The 27,055-nt window shown below is 33.3% G+C and overlaps 1 protein-coding gene and 1 long non-coding RNA gene across 3 annotated transcripts in view; one reads left to right on the top strand and one right to left on the bottom strand.

Annotated features, from left to right (window-relative positions):
• The window catches only part of 5PtaseI (inositol polyphosphate-5-phosphatase A), a 38,638-nt gene extending 24,655 nt beyond the window's left edge, over nucleotides 1–13,983 (top strand). The window contains exons 10-13 of one of the 2 annotated variants that reach the window (XM_076130379.1): nucleotides 310–440; nucleotides 2,721–2,871; nucleotides 3,265–3,301; nucleotides 6,718–13,983. In XM_076130379.1, the coding sequence (XP_075986494.1) occupies nucleotides 310–440; nucleotides 2,721–2,871; nucleotides 3,265–3,301; nucleotides 6,718–6,884 (486 nt within the window). In that variant the 3' untranslated portion in view covers nucleotides 6,885–13,983. Of the gene's footprint in view, nucleotides 1–309; nucleotides 441–2,720; nucleotides 2,872–3,264; nucleotides 5,790–6,717 lie in introns of those variants that run through there. The other variant, XM_076130377.1, reaches the window with a different exon arrangement.
• On the bottom strand, nucleotides 84–25,673 carry LOC142983473 (uncharacterized). Its single transcript, XR_012960091.1, has 3 exons — nucleotides 25,486–25,673; nucleotides 2,697–2,888; nucleotides 84–261 (listed from the first exon to the last, which is right to left on the bottom strand). It is a non-coding gene; the product is annotated as an uncharacterized LOC142983473 (long non-coding RNA).
• Nucleotides 25,674–27,055: the final 1,382 nt, after the last annotated feature.

Genomic DNA, 27,055 nt, shown 5'->3' with positions numbered 1-27,055 from the left:
CATTTTATTGCTATTTTCAACAAATTGATTATATTTAGTGAAAACAATAAAAACATGTTGGTACATTTTTAACCTGTAAATTGCTCATTAATTGGTTGGTCTTTATTCACGACACAGGCTTTGGTCGGCAGCAAATATCCTAATCTCACTTTTTGATAATGGTGGAAAGTGAGCGAAATTATAATTTCAAGCCGTTGGCTACTCTTCAGAATTTCTCTTCTTTATTCCAGTTCTCTCGCCTTTTATTCGGTTCTAGTACTGCTGGAAATAGATTGTAAGAATTAAAGAAGTTAATATTTTTGGTTCCAGGGCAGTCCAGGCAAGACATTGGAGAAGAAGGGCAGCATGGCTGAACTGGACGGTCTGGCGGTGCCTGGTATTAACTTCAGCAGGAAGAGTATCGCTGATCCCACTAGTGTGCAGCAGGCTATTAGCGCTAGGTTAGTTGATACCACTTTATTATTATTAATATGTATTTTTTACTTTTTTATAGTCTAGTGTTAGGAGTAATATACAGGGTGTAAACGACGGTTAACCGAAAACTTCAATGTTAATTTTGTGACACTAAATGCGCGAATTTTACTTCAACCATTTTTCTCGGAAATGATTGGTTCCCGAGTTAGTCATTTTTGAGCGTTCAATGTATAGTGAACAACGCGATGTATCTCCGCGCATGCCTACGAGACTTCTGGCGGCGGCGGCGCGCTGAGCGACGACATGTCGCGACGCGTCGTAGGTACGTACGCGTACCACCACGTCTATGCGCTCACTAGTATGCAACGCTATCATTAGATAACAATCTTATGCATCGTTTATGGTATTGTAAGTACGCCCGTATGTTACAATAGCTCATAGTAAAATTGTAAGTAGGTAGGTACCTACTTGGCTTACGTGAAATCAAACAATAATAGCAAAATGTAACCAATATTGAGAAAGTGCTAAAATGAATTGTTATCAATGTCTATCAACACGCAATTACCTGGTGTATGGCGAGAGTTTGAGTACCTTTGGATTCGGACGTACAGGTGCAGAGCACGCCGTGCACTTCCACGTGCTTCACCATACATAACACATCAACTTTTCTTCCTATTTACGAACACAACTGCACTTCGAAACTAATAACAACAAAAATAATAACAATAAAAACACTAACAACTCAAAACCGAAACAATAACAAGTAATAATAAACAACAGTTCTCACACGACACGACGAATAGGACATAACGAACGACACCGGTGAAGAGCTTCCGTCTTCCGCGAGCGAATTGCTCGAACTATCGATCAAAGAGAGCCGCCGGCGCGGGCGCCTCTCCGCTCACTCGCGCCGCCCCTCGCCCGCGCCACCCGCTCCCTCCGCGCCGTCCGCCCGCGCGCCGCCGATTTGGTGACGAGCGACGAGTTAGGATCCCAGCGAGAGATTAGATTCAATAAAATATTGATGTGGCATTACTATTTTTACTTGTCACGGTTGTTACTCGTTGCATTGTAGTTTTATTCAAATACCGAATAACATTACAAACATTATTGATGTAAGTTTAAAATACTTTGATATTTATAACATAAAATCAAATTTAAGTAAATAAAATAAACACGAAACGTTTATTTGATTAAACCGTAAAACATATAGGTACATAACAATGATAACAATCAATATCCATTAATATTCTTATCAGAGAAACTAACTTATCATAATTCATTATCCCCGGAGAATTACTTAGCATCGATTTTGTCGCATCCCATCTATGTAACATCCACGCGCGGTCGCGGCGTCACGCGTCACTACGGCCATCTACTTTTCGAGTCGCACCGCGCTTGTATGAAGTATGAATGAGCGTGTAAATATCGAATAGAATAATAATTTTGCAAGAACAAATGGAACAAAGCGACAATACATGTTAAATTGTTTATTAGAGATTTTTAAAGCGCTAAAGAATATCAATAGAATTTTTTATCGTTCTATATGTATTTGTACGTGTACGGTGTAATAATAAGATATCACACATTTTAAATCTTATTAATGTACCTTTTATCGGAGAGCGGGATAATAATGTCATTTTCATTTTTAACATAGCACAAATACTAAGTAACGCTGCATATTAGTGAATGTGAGGCTGACAGCTGTGTGCATAATCGTGTCTGTGTGGCGCGCGTAGGTACGCGGCGTGACGTCGACCGTCGCGGCCGCCGCCGGCGCGGTGTCGTTGGCCGCGCGCGAACAGCTGATACCGAATTTATACGTTGTTTTAATCCATTGCTGTTTTTTGTGAAAAACAGTAATATGACGGATTTTTTTTCATATTCATGTTGCATTGTGTAGTATTAACGAAGTAATACCGAAAAAAATAAAAAAAACGCATAAAAAATCGGAAAAATCAAGAAAAAAGCGATGAAAATTTTCAACGCCATAAGCACCAGAATCATGTCTAAAATCATTTTTTTCTCGTTTTCGGTAGACCGCCTGTTACACCCTGTATAATACAACAATCATAAAGTTCAGCTATAACCGAAATAAAGTGTTTTAAAATTACACATTTTTTTGTGAAAAGAAAATTACCTAAAAGAAAGCGACATTGACATAAAGACGTAGACTTTCATTACAAACACTACTTAAGAATTTCGCGGAGAATCAGCTAATCCTCAATTTTATTTACCCAAATCTTTAATGTTAAAGGGTTTATGTTCAGTACGTTTAATACCTTAAGTTGTTTTTATCCGGGCAGGATGTGCGGCGACGGCTCCCCGCCCCGGCGGCGCCTGACCCGCAACCAGTCGGAGGGCGAGGCGCGCGAGCGACCCCGCGACCGCGACCCCGTGCGTCGTAGGAGCCTGTACGGGGTCGTCGGGCCCGAGGTCTGCATGGGGGACCATAAGGTAGACCACACTCACTGCTAGATATTTTCATTATAGGGAAAAAAAAGACATAAAATTAGATATTTTAGTATTTGTTGGGTTATGTAACAGAAACAATATAAAAGTTTTGGGAGAGTGTTCATTTCCAAAGAAAATAAGATTATATTTTGTAATCGTATCCACTATAAAGTCGGGGAACAAACAGCTAATATGGATATTTTTTTAAAAAATAATTGGTCTATTCCAAATTTTATTGTAAACGTAAGGCGAAGATTGTTGTTGTAGTAACATGAATAAGCAATACGGAGTATTTGATTTATTAAATAAACATAAAATATCTTTAAACAGTAAATTCGGTGTTACATGCCATAATTCTTAACCACTTATTAAACAACTCACCATTCTATTCCACAGCCGATCTACCTCCGCGTGATGCTACAATGTGACCGAGGTATACTAGACTGTTGCGACCACAAATTCCCCTGCACTATTTGCGCCAGCGCTGCCCGCCTCCCCTCCACCCTCTCCCTACTGCCCCCGCGACTCTCACGCATGCCCACAGACCCCGACCTCTACGCGAGCAAAAAACTCAAACTACCCGACATTTCGTGCTCCCATCCGGACAAACTGACTGACGAAATAAAGCTTAAAAGAACTAGAACAGGATCTTTAAACGAAACGATGCTACGAATACCTCACGTAGAGATCACATCAGCTGATTACTGTAGCTTCGACGGCGTCTACGTGAACGACGTAGACAGTACTTTACTGTGTGTTAGACAATGCGTAGACCCTTATACGCCGGAAAGCGTAGATTCTCACAGCCCGAACGTAGAGGCTTCCTCCGGCTCGGATTTGTCAAACGAAATTGCCGATGTGGCGGTTAAAACTAGTAAATTAAATCGTGATAGAAGCGTATCCCCTACTCAGTTGAAATCTCGACTCGATAGATTACTAAATAATAAGGAAGAGACGGTTAAACCGATACCGGAGTTGCAAAGGCTCAATAGTCGTGAATCGTGTAAGTCCGAGGGCAGTAAGAAGGGTGGTTTGTGTTGTTTCGCGTTGAAATGCTACGGTTTTTGTAGAAGTCGCGCTCGTAAAGTGAAGTGTGATTGTACTGGCTTGACAAAGTGTTCCTCTTAAGCTTAGTTTGTATCGATTTGTTTTAGTCGATTATTCGTTTGTGTTGGCGATTTTTGACTTCGAAAATTTTAATTTATAAATATTGACAGTTTTTGGTTATGGTTTTGACAGTTAAATGTGACTTTTAATTATTTTTTGAAGTCAAAAATCAGCTTGCTCCGACAATGCATTGTTTTGTGCAATTTTTGAATTTTTATTGTATCGCACGTTGACTTTCTCATCAACCATGTAATATGGTTAGACACTATGGTTATATACCATAAACTGACACGCATGGAGTTGAACCGCATGCATTTTAATTATTTTTTTAATATAACATATCAATGTTTTAATTAAGTTCAATTTGTAAATAGTAACTTTGTGCTTACTAGTCGACTATGTTACTATAATCGTTATGATTAATCGACTAAACCCCCTGTCTTCACTTTAGTAAAAAATGCAAAAAAAGTATTTATTTTTCTCTGATTCCTAATAAATAATTCCTAATTAAATTTTTCTAGGGGGTGTAGTTATTTTCAATGCAATATTATAATATAATTTTCGTTCTACTCAGCTATTGTTATATACCAAATGGTTTATGTAAATCTAGTCTGTATGCTCAAGTGTTTATGTAATACATATATAATATATTATGTATTGTTTCGTCGAGTTTAGAACAACGGTTTTGTTGGTATATTTAGTATCAAGAAATAATTACTTTGAAAGCAGCGTTACTGTTTTTATTACTTGTTCATAAATAATGTTTCATATCGTAGTAACATTTCCAGATTATATTTAAAAACAGTTATCAATCCTGCCAAAATATCTGACATAAATTACACTTTCTTAATGGGCGTAAAATTTATGAATTTCTTTTGAATTACCATCTATATTTCAAATTAAAAAATATGACAATAAGTGAATTTTATCCACTATCTAAACTGGTTTAACTACATACAATTTACATTTTACTTAATTATAACAAAACATCAAATAATAAAATATATTCTTGATTTTAATCCTGGTTATGAAGTTCTGAATATATTTAATTATGTTACAATTTGACACTAAATGTATCAACAAAACTAAAACAATATATTTATAAAAGTATTATAAATCTAATTGGTAAATTCTTTAACAAAAAGTAACAGTCACTTAGTTACCATTGTTTTTCGTTATATTTAAAAAGTCACTATTTTATTTAAGACTGGTAACACTTTTGTATATTTTATTGCAGTGGCAACATCTTATATTTACCATAGACTCCATATTAACATAAAATAAACTTTTATGTGAATATAGAAATTTATATAAATACCTTATTATTATCCTGGTTTTAACTAAATTGTAACTGAATTGACCAAGGCCTGACGTTATCCGGGTCGGACAAAAAGGTATTTTCTTATTCCTGTTGTAACATTCTCAACAGTAGTTCTAAGTTTGTTAATAAGCTTATTATTACATGGGATTAACAATATTATTATTAGACTTCCTTGAAATAAAACGAGGTATCTATAAAAATATGAAATAGTACTTCGAAATGCAACATTTCCGTAAGGAATTCTAATGTCTTAATCTTTATTTAAAGCGGGTTCCAATTTAAACTAGAAACCCCCATAAAACCTTTGATTGATTACAAAATATTTGTAATAAAAATATATGACTTAATTCAGATTATTCTGAACTATATAATACTTAATACAAATGATTTAAATATAGGGTTGTTGTCACTGGTCACTCGATACGTAAGTCACGTATTTATTTGTAAGCCACGGACTGTGGCGTGTACGTTAATAAACGTTTTATGCACTCAACTCGCATTTTACTTTGATTTTGTTTTATATAATGTACTAGCGTTATAGACAATAATATTAACAATTAATTCTTTACGGAATAAAAGAAGACGTACATTAAATATTAGTTGTTATAAACATTAAAACAAAGTCATAGTTTCAGTAAAACCTGAACACAGCATCTTATTACGAGGAATTCTGTCAATGCGTAAGTTAGAAGAGCGAAAACGGACTGTAAATGACAATTTCTTTAAATCATACATATGCTAGGATTTAGCTTTGAGAACGTATACGTGCACGTTGAAGTTATATGTTTATACGCAGAATGTCTTAACACTAACGTATTTTTCTCAATACCTAATTTGTTTTACTTTTATATTAAAGATTGTTTAAAATATGGATATTGTCTAAAACGCTAGTATATTGTTACATTTTAACATTATTACTGTGTGTTCTGCTTGTGTCCTTACAGTGTAGTGTCGTACTGCTTCGCTTGTAAGTATTATTGTTTTTGTAGTCTTGCTTATTTTTATGTAGTTTTGTATTTAGTATCCAATTTAGTAACCATCCTAAATTATCCTTTTTTGACTACTTTTTTAGTAATTTTGTTTGACTAGTTTTTGTCACTTATTGTTAGTTTTCTTATAATAATGTTATTCAATACTTAATATGATTTATTTGAATTAATGATTAATTAGAAAATAAAAACATTTTCTATTATACCATCATTTAGTTTTATACAAAGAACACTACTGCTTTCATTTCAAACATAAATAAAATAGGCAGCTGGACTAAAATGTTCTTGTAAACCAAAAATCAACATTAAAAAACTCAAACAAAATATTTCAACACATACTTTTCAAATATAATAAGTACATCAACAACCAATATAAGTACCTACTACAATTTTTCAAATATTCACATACTAACAAATTCCCTACATTTGCAGGCAACTTCCGTCAAGAGTTCCACTCAGAGTCGTCTCCTAAGCACATAAAGCCCGAGGCGCCGGAGCACGACAACCTCACAGAACCGGTGAGCGACTCGCCCAACTCACGGTACATACACTTCAATCTAGACAGCCCTAATAGCTTGTTTAAAGAAACTGATATATAATGTGGGAGTTCTATGTACAGTTTGGGGGAAAAGTCTAGAAGGTGAAAGCTTTGAATAACTTTTAGGTAGGTATAAACTTTAAATTCGAGGTTAGCTCAAGCAGGCATCTAATATGTTACTAAAATAACGGCTCTTTTCTAAAAAAGGCCAAAGAAAGATCTAGCCTGATGGCATAATCCTGGACCCGCTATTTACTCTAACCGCAATATTTAAAGTGATATTTAATTATCTCGCTATAAAAAAATGTTTATGACTGGAAAACATTCAAACAAGGGCAAGGCTCCCCTACTTAAATAATATCTTAAATAAAAAAATCTAAGCATAATAATTTTCGCTATTCAGCTATAAAGCATAAGTAGCGCCCTCTACAACCTTCTAGACTTTTCCACCAAATTAAAATTTTCTTCTTACTTCTTCTACTCTTTCTAAAAATATAAATATCGTTACTTAATAATAAAGTATTATAATTATAAAGTTATACTATACATATGTTTGGTTATACGTATTAATATTATTATATATCTTTGTGAATTATACTTGTTTATAAATTATATAAATATTTCAAATTCTTATGTCTTCACTTATGATCGCAACATTCCAAAGATATACTGTACAGTTGGCTGCAAGAGATACTGAACACGTTCATATTTTCATAACAAGATAATAATAATGTCCTCCTAACTTATATCCGGGTACGGCAGCCATTTGGACCGGCCATCGGTCACGGAATAGTGTCCGAGATGGTCTATTTTTGCATTAGCATATAATACAGTGAAAAATATTTAATGGTAGTTGTGGAGTTATACAACTTTACCACGGCTGGTCGGCAGATTAGCCTTCTATGTATTTAAATAATATCTAGGCATCTTCGTGCTTCTAAAAACAACAAAGGAAAATTATTTATAGTGCTATAAATAATTTTCCTTTGTTGTCAAAAGCTTTTTTCAAATCATATAAAAATACGCGATTTGAAAGTTTAAATTTGTTCAGTAATTATTGCAGTTGACTATACTTATAAATATATTATAATAATATAATAGTATATAGTATAAATAATTAATAATACTCACATAGTTTTATAAGTAATGTTATTGCTACTTCATTATATTTGCTATGAGGCATAGTATATTATATATGGCAAATAAATAAACAAACTATCTTACTAAGAAACGTCGTGTAAGCTCTACTAAGTTATTAAAAGTACGTTTTTGTTTTGTCAATTTGAATTAATTTTGAAACTGTATATCAATCAGCCAAGCTTTTCTTCCTATAATGTTGGGGTCGGGTTCCAGTCTCACCAGATGCAGCTGAATACCAGTATTTTACATAGAGCGACTGCCTATCTGACCTCCACAACCTAGTTCCCTGGGTTATAACACGATACCCTTCGGTAAGACTGGTTGTCAGGCTTTCAAGCTTCTACCTACTGGTAACGACGGTCGTAAATCTTTGAAAATTACAGCCGAAATACCTTCCGAAACACTAGGAGGAACTTGGTGTGTTTAATATGGTCACCTATCCACAGAACAACCTTAACGGTTATTATTACTTAGCCACGAGCTCCTCTAATGTTGGAACTGTATATGAGTGAATAAGACAAACCACTGTATAATTAATCAGAGCTTATACAACGTTTATTAATAAGATAGTTATAATATAGAGCGAATAGCAAACATCACAGGGTACTTTATTTGCCATTTCGACTATTTCGCTTTAACGTGCAATTATAACACTATCAGAGCAAGAACGACGTAAGTGGTGTTACGTATACTTCATCTTACGTCTTTCTTACTCTGTAGGTGTGTTAGTATTATGGAAGGTTTCACTCGTATAAAATTGATGTTTGTAATAGATGTATTTTAATAAAGCTTTTAGAGGCATTCCGGAGTGGCGGAAGGCATATAACGATTTACTTTTTTTGTTTAAATTATATGTCCTCATAACGTATATTCAGTATCAGTAGCTTTTAATTTCCTTGAAACTAGCTTACTTTGCAGGAGTTTGTTTAAACAGTTCCAAGTGTGTGCTCTATACGGAGGACACTATCTATTCTCAGCTTTTTAAAACTATTGCAATGTAAAAAAATATTCTATTTTATACGTATAATATAAACAACCGCTGCTCCGTTTGCCTTAGTTCAATACAAGTGGCAAATTTTAACCTATTAAAATTGGCAAAAATATTAATATATCAAATACTAATACATAGTACTTATTAGTACTTAATTATAACGATTTAAAATCGTATATAAAATAATAAATTATATCGTTGAAGTGAAACAGACTTCCATCGCTAATATTATTATATAATAATAGATATATAGTTATTAGTATATAGAACGTGTTCGGTGTCTATTCGTTATCGTCAATATACTAAATCATATAAAGTTATATATAAATAATGTAAACCATCCAAAAGTAGAAATGCACACAGACTTAAATATGAAGAAACTAACGCCATCTAGAAAACAGAAAAATCAACTCACAACAACCTAGTGACATCTTGTGAGCGTTATAAGAACTAATGATATTTAAGAAAAGCGCTTTCGTATTAACTAACTAGCAATCTATCAACAGGAACCCTCTTCCTTAATTAAAGTAAAAAAAGTTGTTGATTTTTAAAATAAGGGGTCCTTTTGTCTTGGGCTTTCAACTAGTTCTAGGGTATAAATATCATCATCAATATCGCTTCGTTGGCGTAGCCTAAGCGTAACAAGCAGACAGACTTTGGCGTTAATAATACGAGTATAGAGAGATAATATTTTTAAATGGCTATTGATAAAGATAATGGTAATAAATCGATCGTAATTTAATAGAAACTTGATACTTTGCAGGCACGGTTTTGATCATATTGAATTACATACATTCCTAATGATGTGTAATAACTGAGTCTGTGTGTATTTTTATTAGTACACCACAATGCTCATCACATTTGTGATAATAAATCGCAAATCACACCATTCACATACATACTTAATGTACATATATCATTCTACAGGACTATTCTAACTAAATTTATCGAAATCGGTTCAGTAGTTCCTGAGATTGCCCATACAAATCTCAATGTAGTGTAATTCTAAATTAACTAAATTATAGGACATTTCAAACTATTAAAAAGTACTTTAAGTAGAGCTTTTGAAAGAAAAGCTATACTTTAATATCTATAAAAATAAAAATGGGTGACATAACGATTTAAATTTTATGGACATATTCTGAAATAAATATATCTTTGAGTGAATTTTGACAACGCTCAGCTTTGATATATGTTTGTAAGAAGACGTCATTTGGTAAAGTGAATTCCACTTCCTTACACCCAACGCAAACATACAGAGACGCCAAGAAAATATAATAATATATTATTAATATACCATGTTTTAAACAATATGTCATAGGAATTATGAGAATTTATTTTAAATTGATTTACTCTTATTAACATCTATGCGTCTCTGCAGGTTTGGGTTGAGCCTAATACATGAGATTCAAATATTATTTCATACGCATACAAATATATTTTTTTATTTCAAAGTAATTTAGTCCTTGCAGGGATCCAATGGGCAAAATAGCTTAATTATAACAGTTACTTTTAAAATCAATTCTTGCCTGTAAGTCACCCTTTCCAAACTTCTTAAAATTGTATCATATCATTGTCATAATATCATGAATTTCAATGTACCTGCCTTAGTATTAATTATAATAAGTTATTTATTAATAATTATATATAAGTTTTATCGTTTTAAACTTCACTAAACTCATAGTTAGATTCTTTAGTGATTAGGGATTCAAAATGCCAGTAAATAATATGGTACTTAGAAAAACATATATTTTGAAATCTGAGGGCCAATTCTCGTGATTTTTTTTACAATTAAAGTGACCGTAAGCAGTAACGAAATTGAGTAGTTGACTGGGTTAAAGAAAAAGTATTAAACTCGTACTCGTAAAAGGTTCATCTAAAATGCTCAGACTTTTGTAGCTTTTTTCGTCAATAATGTAGAAATTGTAATTATTACAGACTGAAACATTTTATTTGACACTCATTTGAAATCAACAAAAATATACTGTGACGTCACTGCGTCGTATTTCTATAATAAAATGTGTTTTTGACATTTCATAAAGAGTAGCTGGTGTGGCTGGTACGCATTTTGGGAGAAAAAGGGCTAGTTAACTGATGAATAAGTGTTAGATAACATATCTTCTGCTTGATAAATTGAAAGCGTATGTACGAAAAAAGACTGTCGAAATTCCACTGATAAACTAACCAATTTATTCGAGAGTCATGAAACCAGGCATCAGGAAAGTAAATGGACACTTTTTTCAAAGCAAGATTTTGAACATTTTTAATTACGAGAATTGGCCTTCTGGTATTTGTTGGCAAATAATGCACTATAATGTGAAAATAATGCTAGTCATAATAAAAACTGCTTTTAAAACGTGAAAATAATTATATTTATAGACAGTGGCGCCACCATGCGGTAAAATAACGTACTTATTTTTTTATTTTTTAAAGCTTTCGGGCAAATACTAAGAGTAATGGTATTTTATATGTTTTTGTATAGTTCATGTAGGCAGCTAAGTCCAATTATTCCGGATTTATAAAGGCCAAAATTTCGATTGTGTCTCGGGAACATAAATCAACGTGTGTTCCCTAATAAAAGAGATTTTATGGTTTTAATAAAATATACTGCTTTTGAAAGCGAAATTTGAAGCTTTTTGGAGAGTATTTAAAGTATATTTTCTAGGAAAATTGTATTTAAAATGTTTCGAATTGTTGTTTTAAAAGAAAATTTCTTATGTATTGTACAAAAATAATGAAATTTGTGAAATTGACTTTCGCCAGCATTTGAACTTTTTTTTTTTTTTTTAAACACTGCATATTGCCATAGAAAATATAGAAATGTTATATTTTAAGAAGCACTCGGCAAAAATTATAGCATACAATTTTTATAGTAATATATAAAAATTTAGTATGTTCAACAGTATAGAATAATTTACTTATACACACACTATAAAACATGTAACAGGACTATAAAAATATATTCAAGTTAAAATAATAATTACAAAAACAACTGAACGAGAACGAATGATTAAAAACCTGAAGTTACCATTCTCTAAAAGTCATTCAATTTTAAGTGATGCGCAAAAGTATACCTGTCTCTACTATACACATCAAAGTGACAGAGACAGCATGATACTTATGAGTTACTTAAAATTGAATGATTCGCAACCAAATATTATAGATCAAAAGATTCTCGTTTCCAAAACTATAACTATTTTAATTGTATGTTATCAAAATACGTAATAAATAAAATACTGTTCTGCCTTAGTATTACCAAATAAACACCAAAATCGAGAGATAATGTAATTAAACAATAAATTATATTAATGTTGTAGCATTTGATAGATTGGAAATTGTTAAAATAGAACGACGAACCTCAAATTTTATGAAAACTCTACTTCAAACATTAAAATATATATTTAAACTTTTTAAATGTAGTAAAGATCTTTTTTCTGTGTTATTTGTGAAAATTTCAGCTTTCTAGCTATCACGGTTTATGATATGAGATACAGCCTGAAGACAGACAGCAGAGGCTTAGTAATAGGGTCCCGTTTTGCCCTTTAACACTAAAAAGATGAGACATAGCTAGACTTGCTGCTATATATAGAAACACGACGTGTTTGGTGCGTACTATAAAATCATATGACGGCAATGCGTTTTAATTGTATTTATGTCTAACCATACGTTCTATAAATAAGGATACCCCACGTAATTACTTGCGTAAATATAGGGAAAAGAAGACGTAACAATAGACTTGGGAATATAAACTATTTGAACTATTCCGTCTTTTGAAATTCCGCATTGCTAAATCAGTGCCGGCAATACCCAATAACTGAATTAATATAAGGAAAATCGTTAACTTACGCATTAAACTTGTTTTACCTGTCCCACATTATAGTCTTATTTAATTATTCTTAAATTATAATAAAAACCCCGATCTTTACTCTGTCACTTATAACTTTTAAACTCTTCAGGTATTCATTTGAATACAAGTAAGTTAGACTACGGCAGACTAAGGGTCAGCTTATACAGAGACCCGACTAAAGACACGATAAATAGATATTGCGTCTCCTGATTCAGATTCCATAACTTTATGTGTATCTTTTCGTGTAGAAAATAAATATATTTGAATTGCTTCTTGAAAAGTGTGCGCGCAGCGTCTCGGTGTAAGCTTACCCTAAGCCATGGACGGAGGAAGCAGTCTGTCCAGGCCTCAAAAAGTATAAAGTTTACAATAAAAATCTTTTAGATAAAGATCTTTCCTCTGCAGATACTGTAAAAAATGTTGAACTGTTATATTGTCTACATGACCCATGAAGAAAATGTTAAGTAGTAACGAGAAAAGTGTCGTAAACATTAGTCTATTTTGCCGTTCTGTAAATTTGAGGTTCGTCAAAACATTGCAAAATTAGAATTTAGATATTGCCAAAGTACCGAATTGTTTTATATAGTAGATAAATGTAAGTAAATTATTTATATGTTTATAGAAATAGATCACATTTTCTTCGCAAAGTTCTACTGTGAACGAGTTGCGCTGTTACTTATGTATAGTTTAGGTACTATATTAGCGACATCTAGGCAAAATAACACTAAAAAGGGAACTAAGAATAACATTGGATTTACAAACAAACAAATTTCTTACAAGATAAAAACCAAAATCTTTCAAAATTGTTTTTTCGTCGGCAACCCTACGCAATTGTCACGATGGTTGTCAAATTAAGTTCCAAAATTGACCACCAGATGTCGCCATTCTCGCCTTTAGTAAACTTTAGTCGTTTTATTATAATAATTATTACTTGTAGTTTATTAATGAATTACTTTTGTGATGACTATAGACCCAGTACCATAAAGGAACCTATTTAATTGGTATTCTTTGGTCAAATTTTCAAATTGGTTGTCTCAAAGTGATTGGTTAATAAATAAAGTTAAAGTCTATGTCTATAATACTCGTTAGATGAGCAATTTCAACTATTTTATTGTTATATCTCTGCATATCTAGTCATTTTATGTGTATTGTGATCGGTGTGAATAAATCTTGCAAAACAAACTTTCGTTTTTCATTTAGACCTGTAGACCATTACTTGATTTGGTCTTTAAACTACCCTAAATTATTTAAAGCATGTCTCGGCGATGGTTATCTAATCACAAAGCCCCAGGTTCGATTTTGGGCATAACTTTTTGGTTTTGTTCTTGCCCTTATAGATTTTCTGCAAGTGGGTTATTTAATATTTGGGCCATTACAAACGTGCGAACTACGTCATAATAAAAGGAATCGTAGTAATGTGACCATGTGTAAGTGCGGCCGGGAGTACCTATCCTATAAAATGACATGACCCATGACGTAGTTTTTGGCGCTTAAAATATATCTAGGAAAGAGTGAGTGAGTATTGCCTATCCCCTCTACAATAATCTAAGTCCCTATTACAATACATGCGTCATACTAATGACGCAACTTGTACTCTGACGAGAATACTTTCTTATCTTTAAGTACTATGACCCCAATCTTGACAAAAACAATATTTTAATCGAGAGAAATCATTAGTGATTGATTGTTGACGTAGATACAATAGAATACAAGTTAATCTGATTGACGCACAATCTGACGCTGGTTTTTTACCGTATGGCTTGAAATTGAAGCCTTTTGCTTTGAGATAATTCTAAAGATATCTAACGTAAATGTACTAAGGACCTTTCTCTCTTATGCAATTACAGTAAGATTTGAAGAAAAATACATCATCTGTGAAAATTTTAACTGTCTAACTATCAGGGTTCATGAGATATAGCCTAGTGACAGACAGCGAAGTCTCAGTAATCAGGGTAGTCTGAAAATTTACCTGAAACTGAAATGTAGTTCAGTTAGTGAGAGGAACAAGGCGAGGGCACAATAAGTAAGACTACAATTTTTGTTAATAGCCCGAAAAAGACACATAAGTAAAGATTAAAATGTTCTTTTCGCTTTGATGGTTTCTAATGTGACATGTAATTATTACGAACCTATGAGGTCATTTTAAAACAAGTTTATCTCGAACCCACATACTAATTAAATGCATACAATTAGTCCTTATCTGTGTTCTACACTACTAACTCATCACGATGTTCAAAACAAATCGATGACGCATACTGTGATACGCATGACTATAATATACTTGCTGATCCGCGCACCTTCGCTTGCATAACTTAAGAGAGAATGGGTCATAATTTTCCCCATTTTTGTAAAAAATTTTACTGTTACCCTACTTGTATTGGTATTAGCGTGGTGTTATACGCGTTCCCATGGAGAAAAATCAGGTGGCGGACGAAGTCGCGGGTAAAAGCTAGTAGGCTAAGCTTTTACCCGCGACTTCGTCTGCCACCTGAATTTTCTACATGGGAACGCGTCGTTTTCCCGGAGTAAAAAGTAGCCTATGTCCTTTCTCGGGTATCAATATATCTCCATACCAAATTTCATGCATATTGGTTCAGTAGTTTAGGCGTGATTGAGTAACAGACAGACAGACAGAGTTACTTTCGCATTTATAATATTAGTATGGATTGCCTTCCTCAATAAAGAGGCTATCCAACAGTCAAATAATTTTTCAATTCGCACTAATAGTTCTTGACATTAGCGCGTTCAACCAAACAAATTCTACAATTTTATAAATGAAGATATTATCTGTGGTACAAACCAGTATTGAAATGCAGATCAAAACGTGGGTAAACCCGATTGCTTTACTATAGCTACAAAGATTCATGTTACTCCCGGCAGTTGAACATCAAACGAGTGCGGAAGTGGTCGTGTTGTTTACTCTCGTAATAATAATAAACTCGGTGTTAATGCTTAATAACTTAACAGTATATAACAATAGAGAAGTAATAATAATTGAGAGTATATAAGTACATATACAATTGTATAGGTACTCTTTTTAAAGGTACCTACTTACTTATTTGAGATCGTGAGTTTGTTTGTTTACATAAAGTAAGTACCTAACAACTATTTCAGTAGGTACAGAGAGTGATAAAAGTGTGAATTTGTTGAAAGAGTACCTAAAATCTACATCATTACTGAGAGTAATAAAAAGTGCGGACAATAAAATTACCAAAAACATTGAGAGGAGGTCATTCAACTCTCATATTTACAAGTGTAAACAATAAAACCAGCTGTTAAAATCACCAAAATAAAGGAGGTCATTGAACTCCTATATTTACGAAAATTACAATCAGCTGTTTTGACAATGTCGGGCCCACCGCCGAGTTACGCCGAAGCGGTAACTAGCCAGCCTGGAGCAGACATTTTAAAGGAAGGTGCTAAAGAAATGGTGGAAGAAGTAAAACCAGAACCAAGTTGTTGCGAGTACTTTTGTATGTGTTGCGAATGTTGTCAATGTTTTTGTGAATCAATGGAGTGTTGTCTTGAGTTCTTACTCTGTTTAGTGAGCTGTTGTCCCGATGATTAACTTGTTTTTCTATGAATATGCAGCTTATTTCAAAGTTCAGAGTTAAATGGTGCGTGTTTTAACATTAAGTGTTAGCAAGAATTGTTATTTAATTTATAAAAATGAATCTACAAATGTGTTGCGTGCAAAACTAAACGGCTTAACCAATTAGACTTATTGTTTTTGTATATTGTCTTTGAGACACGGGAAAGGTTTTTATGGAGAATGGAAACGTGAGCGGAGATGAGTGTTTGTTAGTTGTTAATATTGTGGTGCCATACAGTTAAGTGTTAATAGGTAAGCGCCTAATTGAACAGTTAATTAATGTCATTGTTATAAAGTTTTTGTTGCGAGATAAAATACTGTGTAGATGCATAAACATAATCAGTCTGCTTTATAATAAACGTGACGTAACTCTAGATAATTAAATTATTCTGTTTTGTATTTTTCATTGATTGGTTTAAACATTGAGTACCTAAATATAAATTATTTATAGGTTTATTAATAAGGTGGAATATGTTTTATGTATAGTCTATTCAAACCAAGTGGCGTTCTATGGTCTTTGCCTAACCCTGTGGGAAAACGTGTATGTATGTATAGATGATATAAAAGAAAAAGGCGTGATCTTTAATCAAAAATACAACGTGGAAAACGTTGTGGGTTTCACATATAAGAAGTAGCTATATCTATTACTTCATAACAATGTAAGTGTGTAATGGACTGCCTCCGTGGCGCAGTGGTGTAGGTCGCCACGCCGGTACCACTGCAACGGGAGGTCGTGGGTTCGATTCCCACACGGAACAATTATTTGTGCGATCCACAAATAATTGTTTCGGGTCTGGTTTAAAAAATATATTGTTTGTTTACCCTAAATAAAACACGCCTTCAACAAAAATATACGCTATTAGCACAAATGTATACAAAGGTAACAACAAAATCATCAAAATTGGACCACCGAACAAAAAGTAAAATCGAATTGAGAATCTCATCCTTTATTGAAGTCGGATAACTATAACAGGGATAAATAATCCTTGGACAGTCTCCGCAAAGTCTGTGCACAAGTTTGGAAATCGATTTTGTTCAAAACAACATCTAGGAAATAGGTTGTTGGCATACTGCCATGGGTGACTAATACAGACTTACATATATAAGACTAAATATCTACAATCAATATATTATTATGAGATGAGCTTGACTCATCAATCAGGGAATATAATTACAATAATTTGTAAGCAAATTTTATATGAATTATGGACCAGTAATTGGATTCAAATCGCAATGAATAATGTTTATATTTTGTAGAGCCATATATAGCCATGATTTTTATTGTTACTTTTTACTGTAGTTTTTATTGTCCAAGATTTTTATAGAAAGCATTTGTATGTACCAGACTAATAAAGACATTTATGTTATAAATCCATGCATGTCCAGAATAATGTAATCGTCGCAAACAGACAACCATTCGCTACACGGCTAGCGCGTGAGGAGACTTTACAGCTGTATGGAAATATTCTCGCCTTATATTACTTTTGCCTTAAATTGTAAAAAGCGAAACGTAGGTGTATTTCATACATTTCTGCCTACATATTCAGGTATAATAGGCGTGCTGTTGTGTTTATTATAACGTATGTATGTTGATTATACATTGCATATGTAACCATCGCCACCCGCGTACCTGCCTATATTATAAATAGGGCTCGATCTCTACTAAGTTGTTGGACTATAGGTACTATGGGGTCAGTCACCCGTTTCTAAAGTTACTGTTGTGTGATGTTACTTACGAGTATCTAGTAAGTACATAGTATGTTATGTCCTAGAGTTGGACTTAGCCAACGTGATTGAGTCAGATACCTCTCTCATTTTCATGGATGATATTTATTATTGAATTTGTTATAGTGGAATTTGTAATTAAGTAGGTACCTACTTATATCATGTTCAGCAACTTTTGGAGTTGACTGCACATACCTACATAGTTTTAACAAATGACCAAGTAGGTCATCCGTTCTCTTATCTCTAATCCATATAAAGCCAGCTGTTCTCTATTTATTACTAACTCCAACACACAGCTCCGCCGCAGGAAACACCTGCTGTGATAAAATATGAGTAGATGTCTATAATAACTACAATTCAAATATAATTTCTACATGTAATAAGGACAAAACGTCTCCGTGCTTCGGAGGGCACGTTAAAGGACAGTCCCTATTGTTGTCTACTATCTAAGGTTAACAGTCGTTTAGCCATTTAAATTACCTTTCGGGCGGCTTGAACGTCTTGGCACTAGGTTTGTCTTCTAAAGTCTGTTGTCTTCTAAAGAGGTTGACCACTAACCATACGATAAAATAAAATAAAACGTGTTAGGGAGGCGTATTTAGAAGCTTTTTAGGTATGTTAATAATTTTCTGTGGTCTTCAATCACTTTGTATTATAAAAATAGAAATATTTTTTATACTCCGACATATAAACGCATCTATTTCCTAATTTACTCAACAAACAAACAACATTGTTAACTTTACATGTATTACCGGGGTATAGATTAGATATAAATAAATGCAGGAAATTACTGTAACTAAGAACTGTTCGAATGAATCGTAATCTCACTGATAAAAAATATTCTGCAAGTCATTTAATTTTATTGTTTTAAGAAAATTATGAATGAGAACTGATTAAGTACTTATGTAACTATATGACACTTATTTATTCACTGTAGAACCGGAAAATAAATTATTCACTCTATTTTTTTTCAAATTTATATAAGTAGGTAGGTACTAAACTAGTTCTCTGGTCTCTGCCTACCCCTATGAGAAGAAGACGTGATATTATGTATGTTTGTAAGACTGATGTATCTCTCTATAAATAGAGCATCAAAAAGTGCCATAAATGTTATTCGCTTTTGATATTATTGAATTATTGTTGTTGATACATACTTTTATAATACTGGCCCTCTTATTAATAAAAATATATGAAGTTATAAAAGGCTTATAAAGAGTTTTGTTTCTTTCACTCCTTAGCGAAATGAAAAAGACAAAGCGTATTATAGTAGTTTTTAAACTGAAATAGGTTTATAGTGTGTAATAAGAGGGTAAGTAAATAGTGACGATGATCACAAAGAATAATGCCAATATTTATGTTAATAATGTAAAGAATAAAACTTTGTGCGAAAGAAATATATTTTTTATTTCGATAACCTACGACAATAGATAACACAATGGTTAAGGAAGACCTACCTCAACATAGAATTTCGTGCCCTTGAACACCCAAGTGTGGCCTCTAACTAATATTGTTTTTACGTTTGTATTTTCTATTTTACTTCAACAATACCCAACTTAATTAATATAATGTCTTGTTTAATAGCGGAGTTATTATTATCTCAATCTAAATTACAAACAATTTTTGACACGATTTCATTATTATCCAAGCTTCTTTTTAATAAAATTTGAATCTTACTTAGCGAGAATACGAAATCAAAGGTCTATTTACACATATGATAGTTGTCAAACAGCGAAATTGAAACAAGTCTTCGGATTAATATAACGAAACAGTATCAGGCAAACAGTACTGACCTAGCAACTAACCCATGTTGTATCTGATGAGTCATTCTTCCAGTAATCGTACAGAGACTCGTGATGTAAAATAAACGGAAATCTAACGTGTAAACTGACAAAAACCAGCGTCGATATTCGACAGACGCGGCGCCGGACCCGCCAGTTGTTCTTACAAGCGTGTAGAACGCACGAGTATTACTTTATCTCCTAGTTAATCTAATCGACACTTAAAAAGTACTTTTATTAAATACTTTATTTACCTGTCTGTCTGTTAGTTTACATTGTTGCAGAATAATTGTGGAACTAGTCAACGTCAACGCAATTGCTTTAAAGTTTAATGCATTTGGAATCACGTGAAACAACGGTGTTATTAATTTCTACGAATTGGTTGTGTATTTATAGAATTTTAATACAATTATTGAATTTCAAGACTGCGTTTGATTGGATATTAACCATTAATTAATGAAACTATTCTGTAATACAGGACTAAAGAATACAACATTCAGGAATACGACAGTACAAGCTGCATTTTAAAATCAAGATTTCTTTTGCTGGCAAAATAAAGGTGTGACAACAAAAACGGCCTTGGTTTCCGAACGAAAGAAGTTTAAGGTCAAGGACTTCGGCTTTAAATAACGTTTTAAAAATGTCTCAATACGAAACAGTGACCAGTGAACCAAGAAGTAATGACACAGAAGAAATAGTGGGAGAAGAGAAGATAGATCCAGAGTCCACGGCATCTCGGATGTGTGCGTGGTGCGTGTGCGCTGACCTATTCAGGTGCTGCGTTGAAACAACTGTGGATACTTTCTTGTGTGTTATTTGCAAATAATTACAGCTAGTAAAATATTATGTTTTTATAAGAAATTGTGCGTGTCTGTGTCTACTGCGTTTGATAGTGTAAATGCGTGTAGTGCAGTCAATTAAGCTTAAATTAGGTAAGAATCTCGGAATTCGAGATACCCAGCTGTAAGTCTGTAAATACTTGTATATTGACACCCTAAAAGTTGTCTCAAAACCTACATATGGTAGGGTGTACGCAACTATAAAATTTCAAGGTCCAAAGTCCCAAAAACCGGTTTTTTGAGCTTTTTTTGTAAATATCTCATTTCCTATGGAATTTATGCATTCGTATTCATTACCAATATTGTACAGTATAAAATTCTCTACAAATTTTGTTAGAATGTTTTTTTTTACGGTGAACCGTTTTCGAGATAGAGGGCGGAGAGCGCGCGGTCACAGGATCATTTCAAGTCAACCGGTGCCTCCGGTCGAAGATGCGCCATATATATTATAGTTGATGAACTATCGATAAATCAATGATTAATAAATATTTGTCAATTTCTATTAACTATTACATTATTTTTTATCATTTTTTTCATAACCTATCCACTTTTTATTCAGTATTAATTAACTTATCAACACTTACCTGCCCATGTAATTGCAGAATTTTTCATGAAAATATAGGCACTATATTTGAATTTTAACCTAATTAATATTAATAACTTCTTACATGATGAAAAAAAAAACAAATAAATCAGTATTATTGAAAAGATATAGATTTAATATAATTATGAAGAAAATGATGACACCAATGACTTTTCGAAGTTATGTGTGTATTAGAAATAATTGTCACATGCTCCAACGGTGAAGGAAAACATCGTGAGGAAACCTTGCATGAATAAAATTTGTTAAATACATTTATTGAGGGCATGCAAAGTCCCCAACCCGCACTTGGCCAGCGTGGTGGACTCAAGGCCTAACCCCTCCCTCATTACGGGAGAAGACCCTTGCTCAGCAGTGGGACAGTAATGGGTTAAATTTATTTATTATTATAATCATTGATTTATCGATAGTTCATCAACTATATACGGCGCATCTTCGACCGGAGGCACCGGTTGACTTGAAATGATCCTGTGACCGCGCGCTCTCCGCCCTCTATCTCGAAAACGGTTCACCGTAAAAAAAAACATTCTAACAAAATTTGTAGAGAATTTTATACTGTACAATATTGGTAATGAATACGAATGCAAAAATTCCATAGGAAATGAGATATTTACAAAAAAAGCTCAAAAAACCGGTTTTTGGGACTTTGGACCTTGAAATTTTATAGTTGCGTACACCCTACCATATGTAGGTTTTGAGACAACTTTTAGGGTGTCAATATACAAGTATTTACAGACTTACAGCTGGGTATCTCGAATTCCGAGGTGAACTTACTATAATGACTGGACTAGTGTGACAAAAATATTTTAACTATAATGAAACTTGTTGTAACTTATCTTAAAATGTAAAGTTCTAAGCTTATAAGTAAAGCACAAAGCCTTATTTTCAAGATGCAAGTTTATTGTCTTTTCCATAATAATATAATAGTTTGACTTCAGTTTTCTTGGGTGTCAGACTATCGTAAAAATGTTTGCACTAGACATAGCTGATATCGAAATACGAATAAATAGCTATCAGTATAACTTCCTTAACTAGCATAACTTTAGTCTTTCTGTCTTCTTTCCTATCAGAGACCTGCAAGAACACTCTTCTGCAACCTGGTGCCATGGAGGTCTAATAGGTTCAAGATCAGCATCAGCTGTTTATCGGTTTAAATGGTACTTATTATTTAATTCATGTGTCATGTTTTTTTATAAAGAAGTGAAATATTATGTGTTTATTTTAGTAACTAGGTATGTTTGTTGATTTATTAACTTTTTGAAATTGCAGCTATACTTTATTATAAAAATAAGAAAATCATGTTTCTTTCATTGCATTGTCATTGATCATATCTAAATTCATTAAGTGGATTTATCTACCTGTAAACAGATTGTAATTATTATTTTTCGATAAATAATTATATATGTTACTGTAAAAGCCCGAACGGTGGTAAATCCTAAGATTTTCCGGTATAACCTAAGATTTACCAACTCGCAATGGTAAAAGTCCGAACAATTCTTTTATTTCGAACTTTTACCTATATTCACTTGATGATATCGAGATGTCGCCGGAGCCCCGCTTCGCGGGGCTCCTCCTTCTGGGTGGTTAAAAAAAAATAATCACGAAGGCTAAGGTGGGAGCTTCGCTTCGCTCGCTCCCACCTTAGCCTTCTAACCTAACCTACCCATGTCGCTATGCCCAAAACTCCTTCTTTATAAATATGTCACAGTATATAATTATACCGTGAAATAGTTATAAACATAGTTATGAAGGAGGATTTTTTTATATATCGTAACATAGTTTATAAACTCTGGCTTGTTCGGACTTTTACCATTGAGAGTTGGTAAATCTTAGGTTTTACCGGAAAATCTTAGGATTTACCACAGTTCGGGCTTTTAGGGTCAGCGCAGACCAAGAGGAGCGCAGCGGAGAGGATTTTTTTAACGCATTAATGCTCTTTTGACTGAAGAAGAATAAAAATGACGTTCTCTCTCTTTAAACTCAGTAACAACATTGAAATTTTTCGTACGATGCTCGCGCGTCCTCGAGTATGCGCGGGGATACCCGCGTCATTTTTATTCTTCTTCGATCAAAAGAGCAATTATAATCATGGCCCAGTCTACCATCGTTGACGAATTTTCACGAAAACTGGCCTGTTTAATGCGCTGGGCCGTACAGTAACATATTATATGTACATCGTTAAAATTTAGCACAGCCATCTATTTTCGTTTTCAAGAACTATTAGCCAACAGGAAATAGTACTTTTGCACACACCATCTAGTACTACTAAATAACACTAGAGGGCAGTACGAGAGGCACAGGGAAATTCAAATAATAAATTGCAATATTTCCATTTATTAGAAAATATTTATTATTTGCGCAGATTTTTTATGGCTTATTATTTAACAAATGGGAATTGTTAACAGTTAATAGTTTTAAATTAAATCCAAATAACATTTCGATTTTATTATTCTAAGAATTTGGACAAGGAAAGGAAACAAAATAAAATTGATACACAGCGCGCTGCGTTGATTTATTTAATTACGTAGATAAGTATTCAAAAATCCTACCTAATAAATAAATAAATAAGTTAAATAGAAGCTAAATAATTCATAAAATAACTGCATAACATCATAATAGTACAACAGTAATAACATTATCTTATCGTAAATTATGTCACTTATCAATCAATTCACCTATTTTACACCGTATCTAACTCAAGATCTTTAACTATCAGTCTGTACTGTATGTACTTATAAAAAACATTTTATATAAAAAACAAATTCTTAAAAAAAATATTATGAATAAATTTCGAAATAGACATTTTCGAATCAAATAATTAATAAGTTTACTATGATAAAAACGTCTGTTTGTTTATAACCTCACATTATTCAGTCATCGTTAGAATTAGCACACGACCAACAACAGGAAATAATATCAAAACAGTCACACAGGCATTCACATGTGCTGTCAACGGTTTCCATGGCTTTATCCAATTGATCGGGTTCTTGTGGCGTCTCTGGCGGCTCCCCGGGTGGCATTTCTTCTACAAAATCTTTTTTTACATCGTTGGACAATGGCTGACTCGTCACTAACTCCGAACTTTTTTGTAGAGACATTTTGTAGTTCAGTAATTATGAAATTAGATGTATTTGTTTCTCTTTCGATAATTACGCCTCAATTTTTTTTATGCAAAAACACAGATAATGTAATGGAACAGCGACGTGTGGACGCAGACTGGCGGCGATTCGGCGACCGGATAGTTTTTCGACTTCACGCAATAAATTAGGTATCAAAACAAGCTATTGTGGGTGTGTTAGCCGCTAGACTAGCTCGCGAAAGCTTTTTTGAATGATTACATAACTTAATCAATACGTAAAAAGTAAATATTGGCTGATTTCGTACAGCTGTAAACCAAAACATACCAGCAAGACTATTTTTAACCCTAATGCAGGAAGATAAGAATGGAATTAGCTATGTAAATGTTGATTGAGTGGAAATGACGCACGCGCCGATGCAGCTTTGGACTATAAATTGTCTTTCAAGGTCTGAATCATGGTCATAAGTTGAACGACTGAAGATTTTGACATTTTGGAATTAGTGTTGTTAATCTGCAGTCTAAGTGAGATCTTGATCGAATTTAAGACAGATATTTTAGTGAATTAAGAGTATAAATTGCACTACCTACTTTTTTTCTATGGATTGTATGTAGGTACAGGTACACTAGGCATAATTAGTTTATAAATGTAGGTATGACCTAATTATACCCAGTAGTAGTAGACCTGTAGGCAGAATACCCGTCTAGTTTATCCTGGCTTCATTTTCTCAGTAGCTGTTCGTAACTATTTACTGCAGCCTTGGCCATTTTCACTGAGTTCAACAGAAACAGATGACTAAATAGTTATTTCTCCTTAAACCTCCCAAATCAATGCATTTCCATTTGCAATGCGTGTGTTGGCTCAGTGCCAAGACGTAGGACTTATCGATTATGTTTCCCTTAGACTAAGTGCACGTTTGAGTGTTCGCTCAAGGCTCTCACAGCATCCAAAATAAACAGCTTCTGAGAAAACATTTGCATTGAGTTGGCGCCAAAATGTTCTGATACGAATGATAATTTGTTTGAGTGCTAGATTCATAAGGTCTAGTCTAGGAACTATGAAGGGTACTTACATAAAATTATGGCGTCGCAGAAACAGCGCAGTAAATGCCAGTAATCTTGAACTCCCTCTCTGGCACGACAATTTAACTTATCAGGATTCATTCCTTGCGCACATGAGGGACTATTATCGATGTACTTTTTTGTCCTTCACAATATCACCACCGGTATAACAAAACCAACGTTTTTAATGTAGGTAGGTAGCCACTCAAACGTCCGTGGAGACTAAAGTATCCATAATTATATTACAATACCCTCCACGGACGTTTGAGGGGGTAGGTAGGTATAACATTTATTTATAATAACTGTCACTCACAGGATAAATATTTCAATTATTTTATTTACAATGTGGGTAGGTACCTACGCTAGAAACGGCGTATAATATTATATTTCAGGTATTCTTTCAAAAGGCAGACAGCGTGTAAATGGCATATTAATGATACCTAAAGTTGCCACGGCTATGTAGCAGCCATCATTAAGAATATATCGACGATAACAATATTCACTCGGCTAAATTCTGTCGTTATTCAAAGGTGACAGATATTAGTTTCTTTAAAGTTACGATAGAGGCGCTGATTAATTGTTCACAAAAAATAGTGCTTTTTTTTAATAATTTTCTAAGTTCATACTCATAACTCAATCTTTTTTTCACTTCGGGGTATTATAGCTAGAGTGATAAACGATAAGACAATAATAGCAATCCTGGCGGGAACCTCATCTAGCTTGAAAACAATGTAGTCTGACCTGTTTGACCACATGCCACAGGTAGGTAGGTACCTACCTATGTACATAAAATGTTTTTACGTTACGCAAAAATATAGGTATTTAATGTGGACATTTGTTTATTAGGTAAAGCAATTAGCCACTAAACGCTTCCTCAATTAACAATATTGTCAGTGTCTTGCCTACCTACGTAATGGAACTGAAAATCCCTACCGGTATATAATTAATCACTGGTGAAATAGGTGCGGTGACATTAACCGCGGGCAGTAGACCTACAGTAAAATTCTAGAAGAGTTATTTTCGTATTAACTAGGTCTATGCTTTATTACAGGAATATTGATATTCTTGATGAAAATCTGGGGTTAAGTAGGTATCTGTTTGTACTATGGAATGATGTATAGGAAAATATATAATAATATGACATAGAAAAAAGTACAATTTATTGTTAGTGTATAAACTTTTTATTAGACAACAATGAAAACTAAGTACAAAAATGCTTTAGGCAAGCTTTACAAATATTTATAAAATTTTCACATATATTATTAATAAATACACTTGAAATACAAATTGGCAAGTTAATTTTATTTCAATAACTATAATATACAGACATCAAGAATATAAAATTACTATTACAAAAAATATATAGGTATTATTGTTATTTGTACAGCAATCTACAATAAACTTGTGCAATAATTTAGCAGAATTATTGCGCAATTTAATTGAACAACACTTTGTATAAAAAACTGACAAAAATATTGCACAGTACTAGTGACTGTCTTAGGGTGGCCTAAGTGAAACAATTTTTGTTTACAATCTTATCATCACTATAGTATAACCTCTTTATATCTCTCTATATTTGCA

This window comes from Anticarsia gemmatalis, chromosome 24 (assembly GCF_050436995.1).
Source record: "Anticarsia gemmatalis isolate Benzon Research Colony breed Stoneville strain chromosome 24, ilAntGemm2 primary, whole genome shotgun sequence".
NCBI classification, from domain to species: domain Eukaryota; kingdom Metazoa; phylum Arthropoda; class Insecta; order Lepidoptera; family Erebidae; genus Anticarsia; species Anticarsia gemmatalis.
The sequence above is the reverse complement of the archived record's forward strand: the minus strand, read 5'-3'. Positions and strand labels throughout refer to the sequence as shown.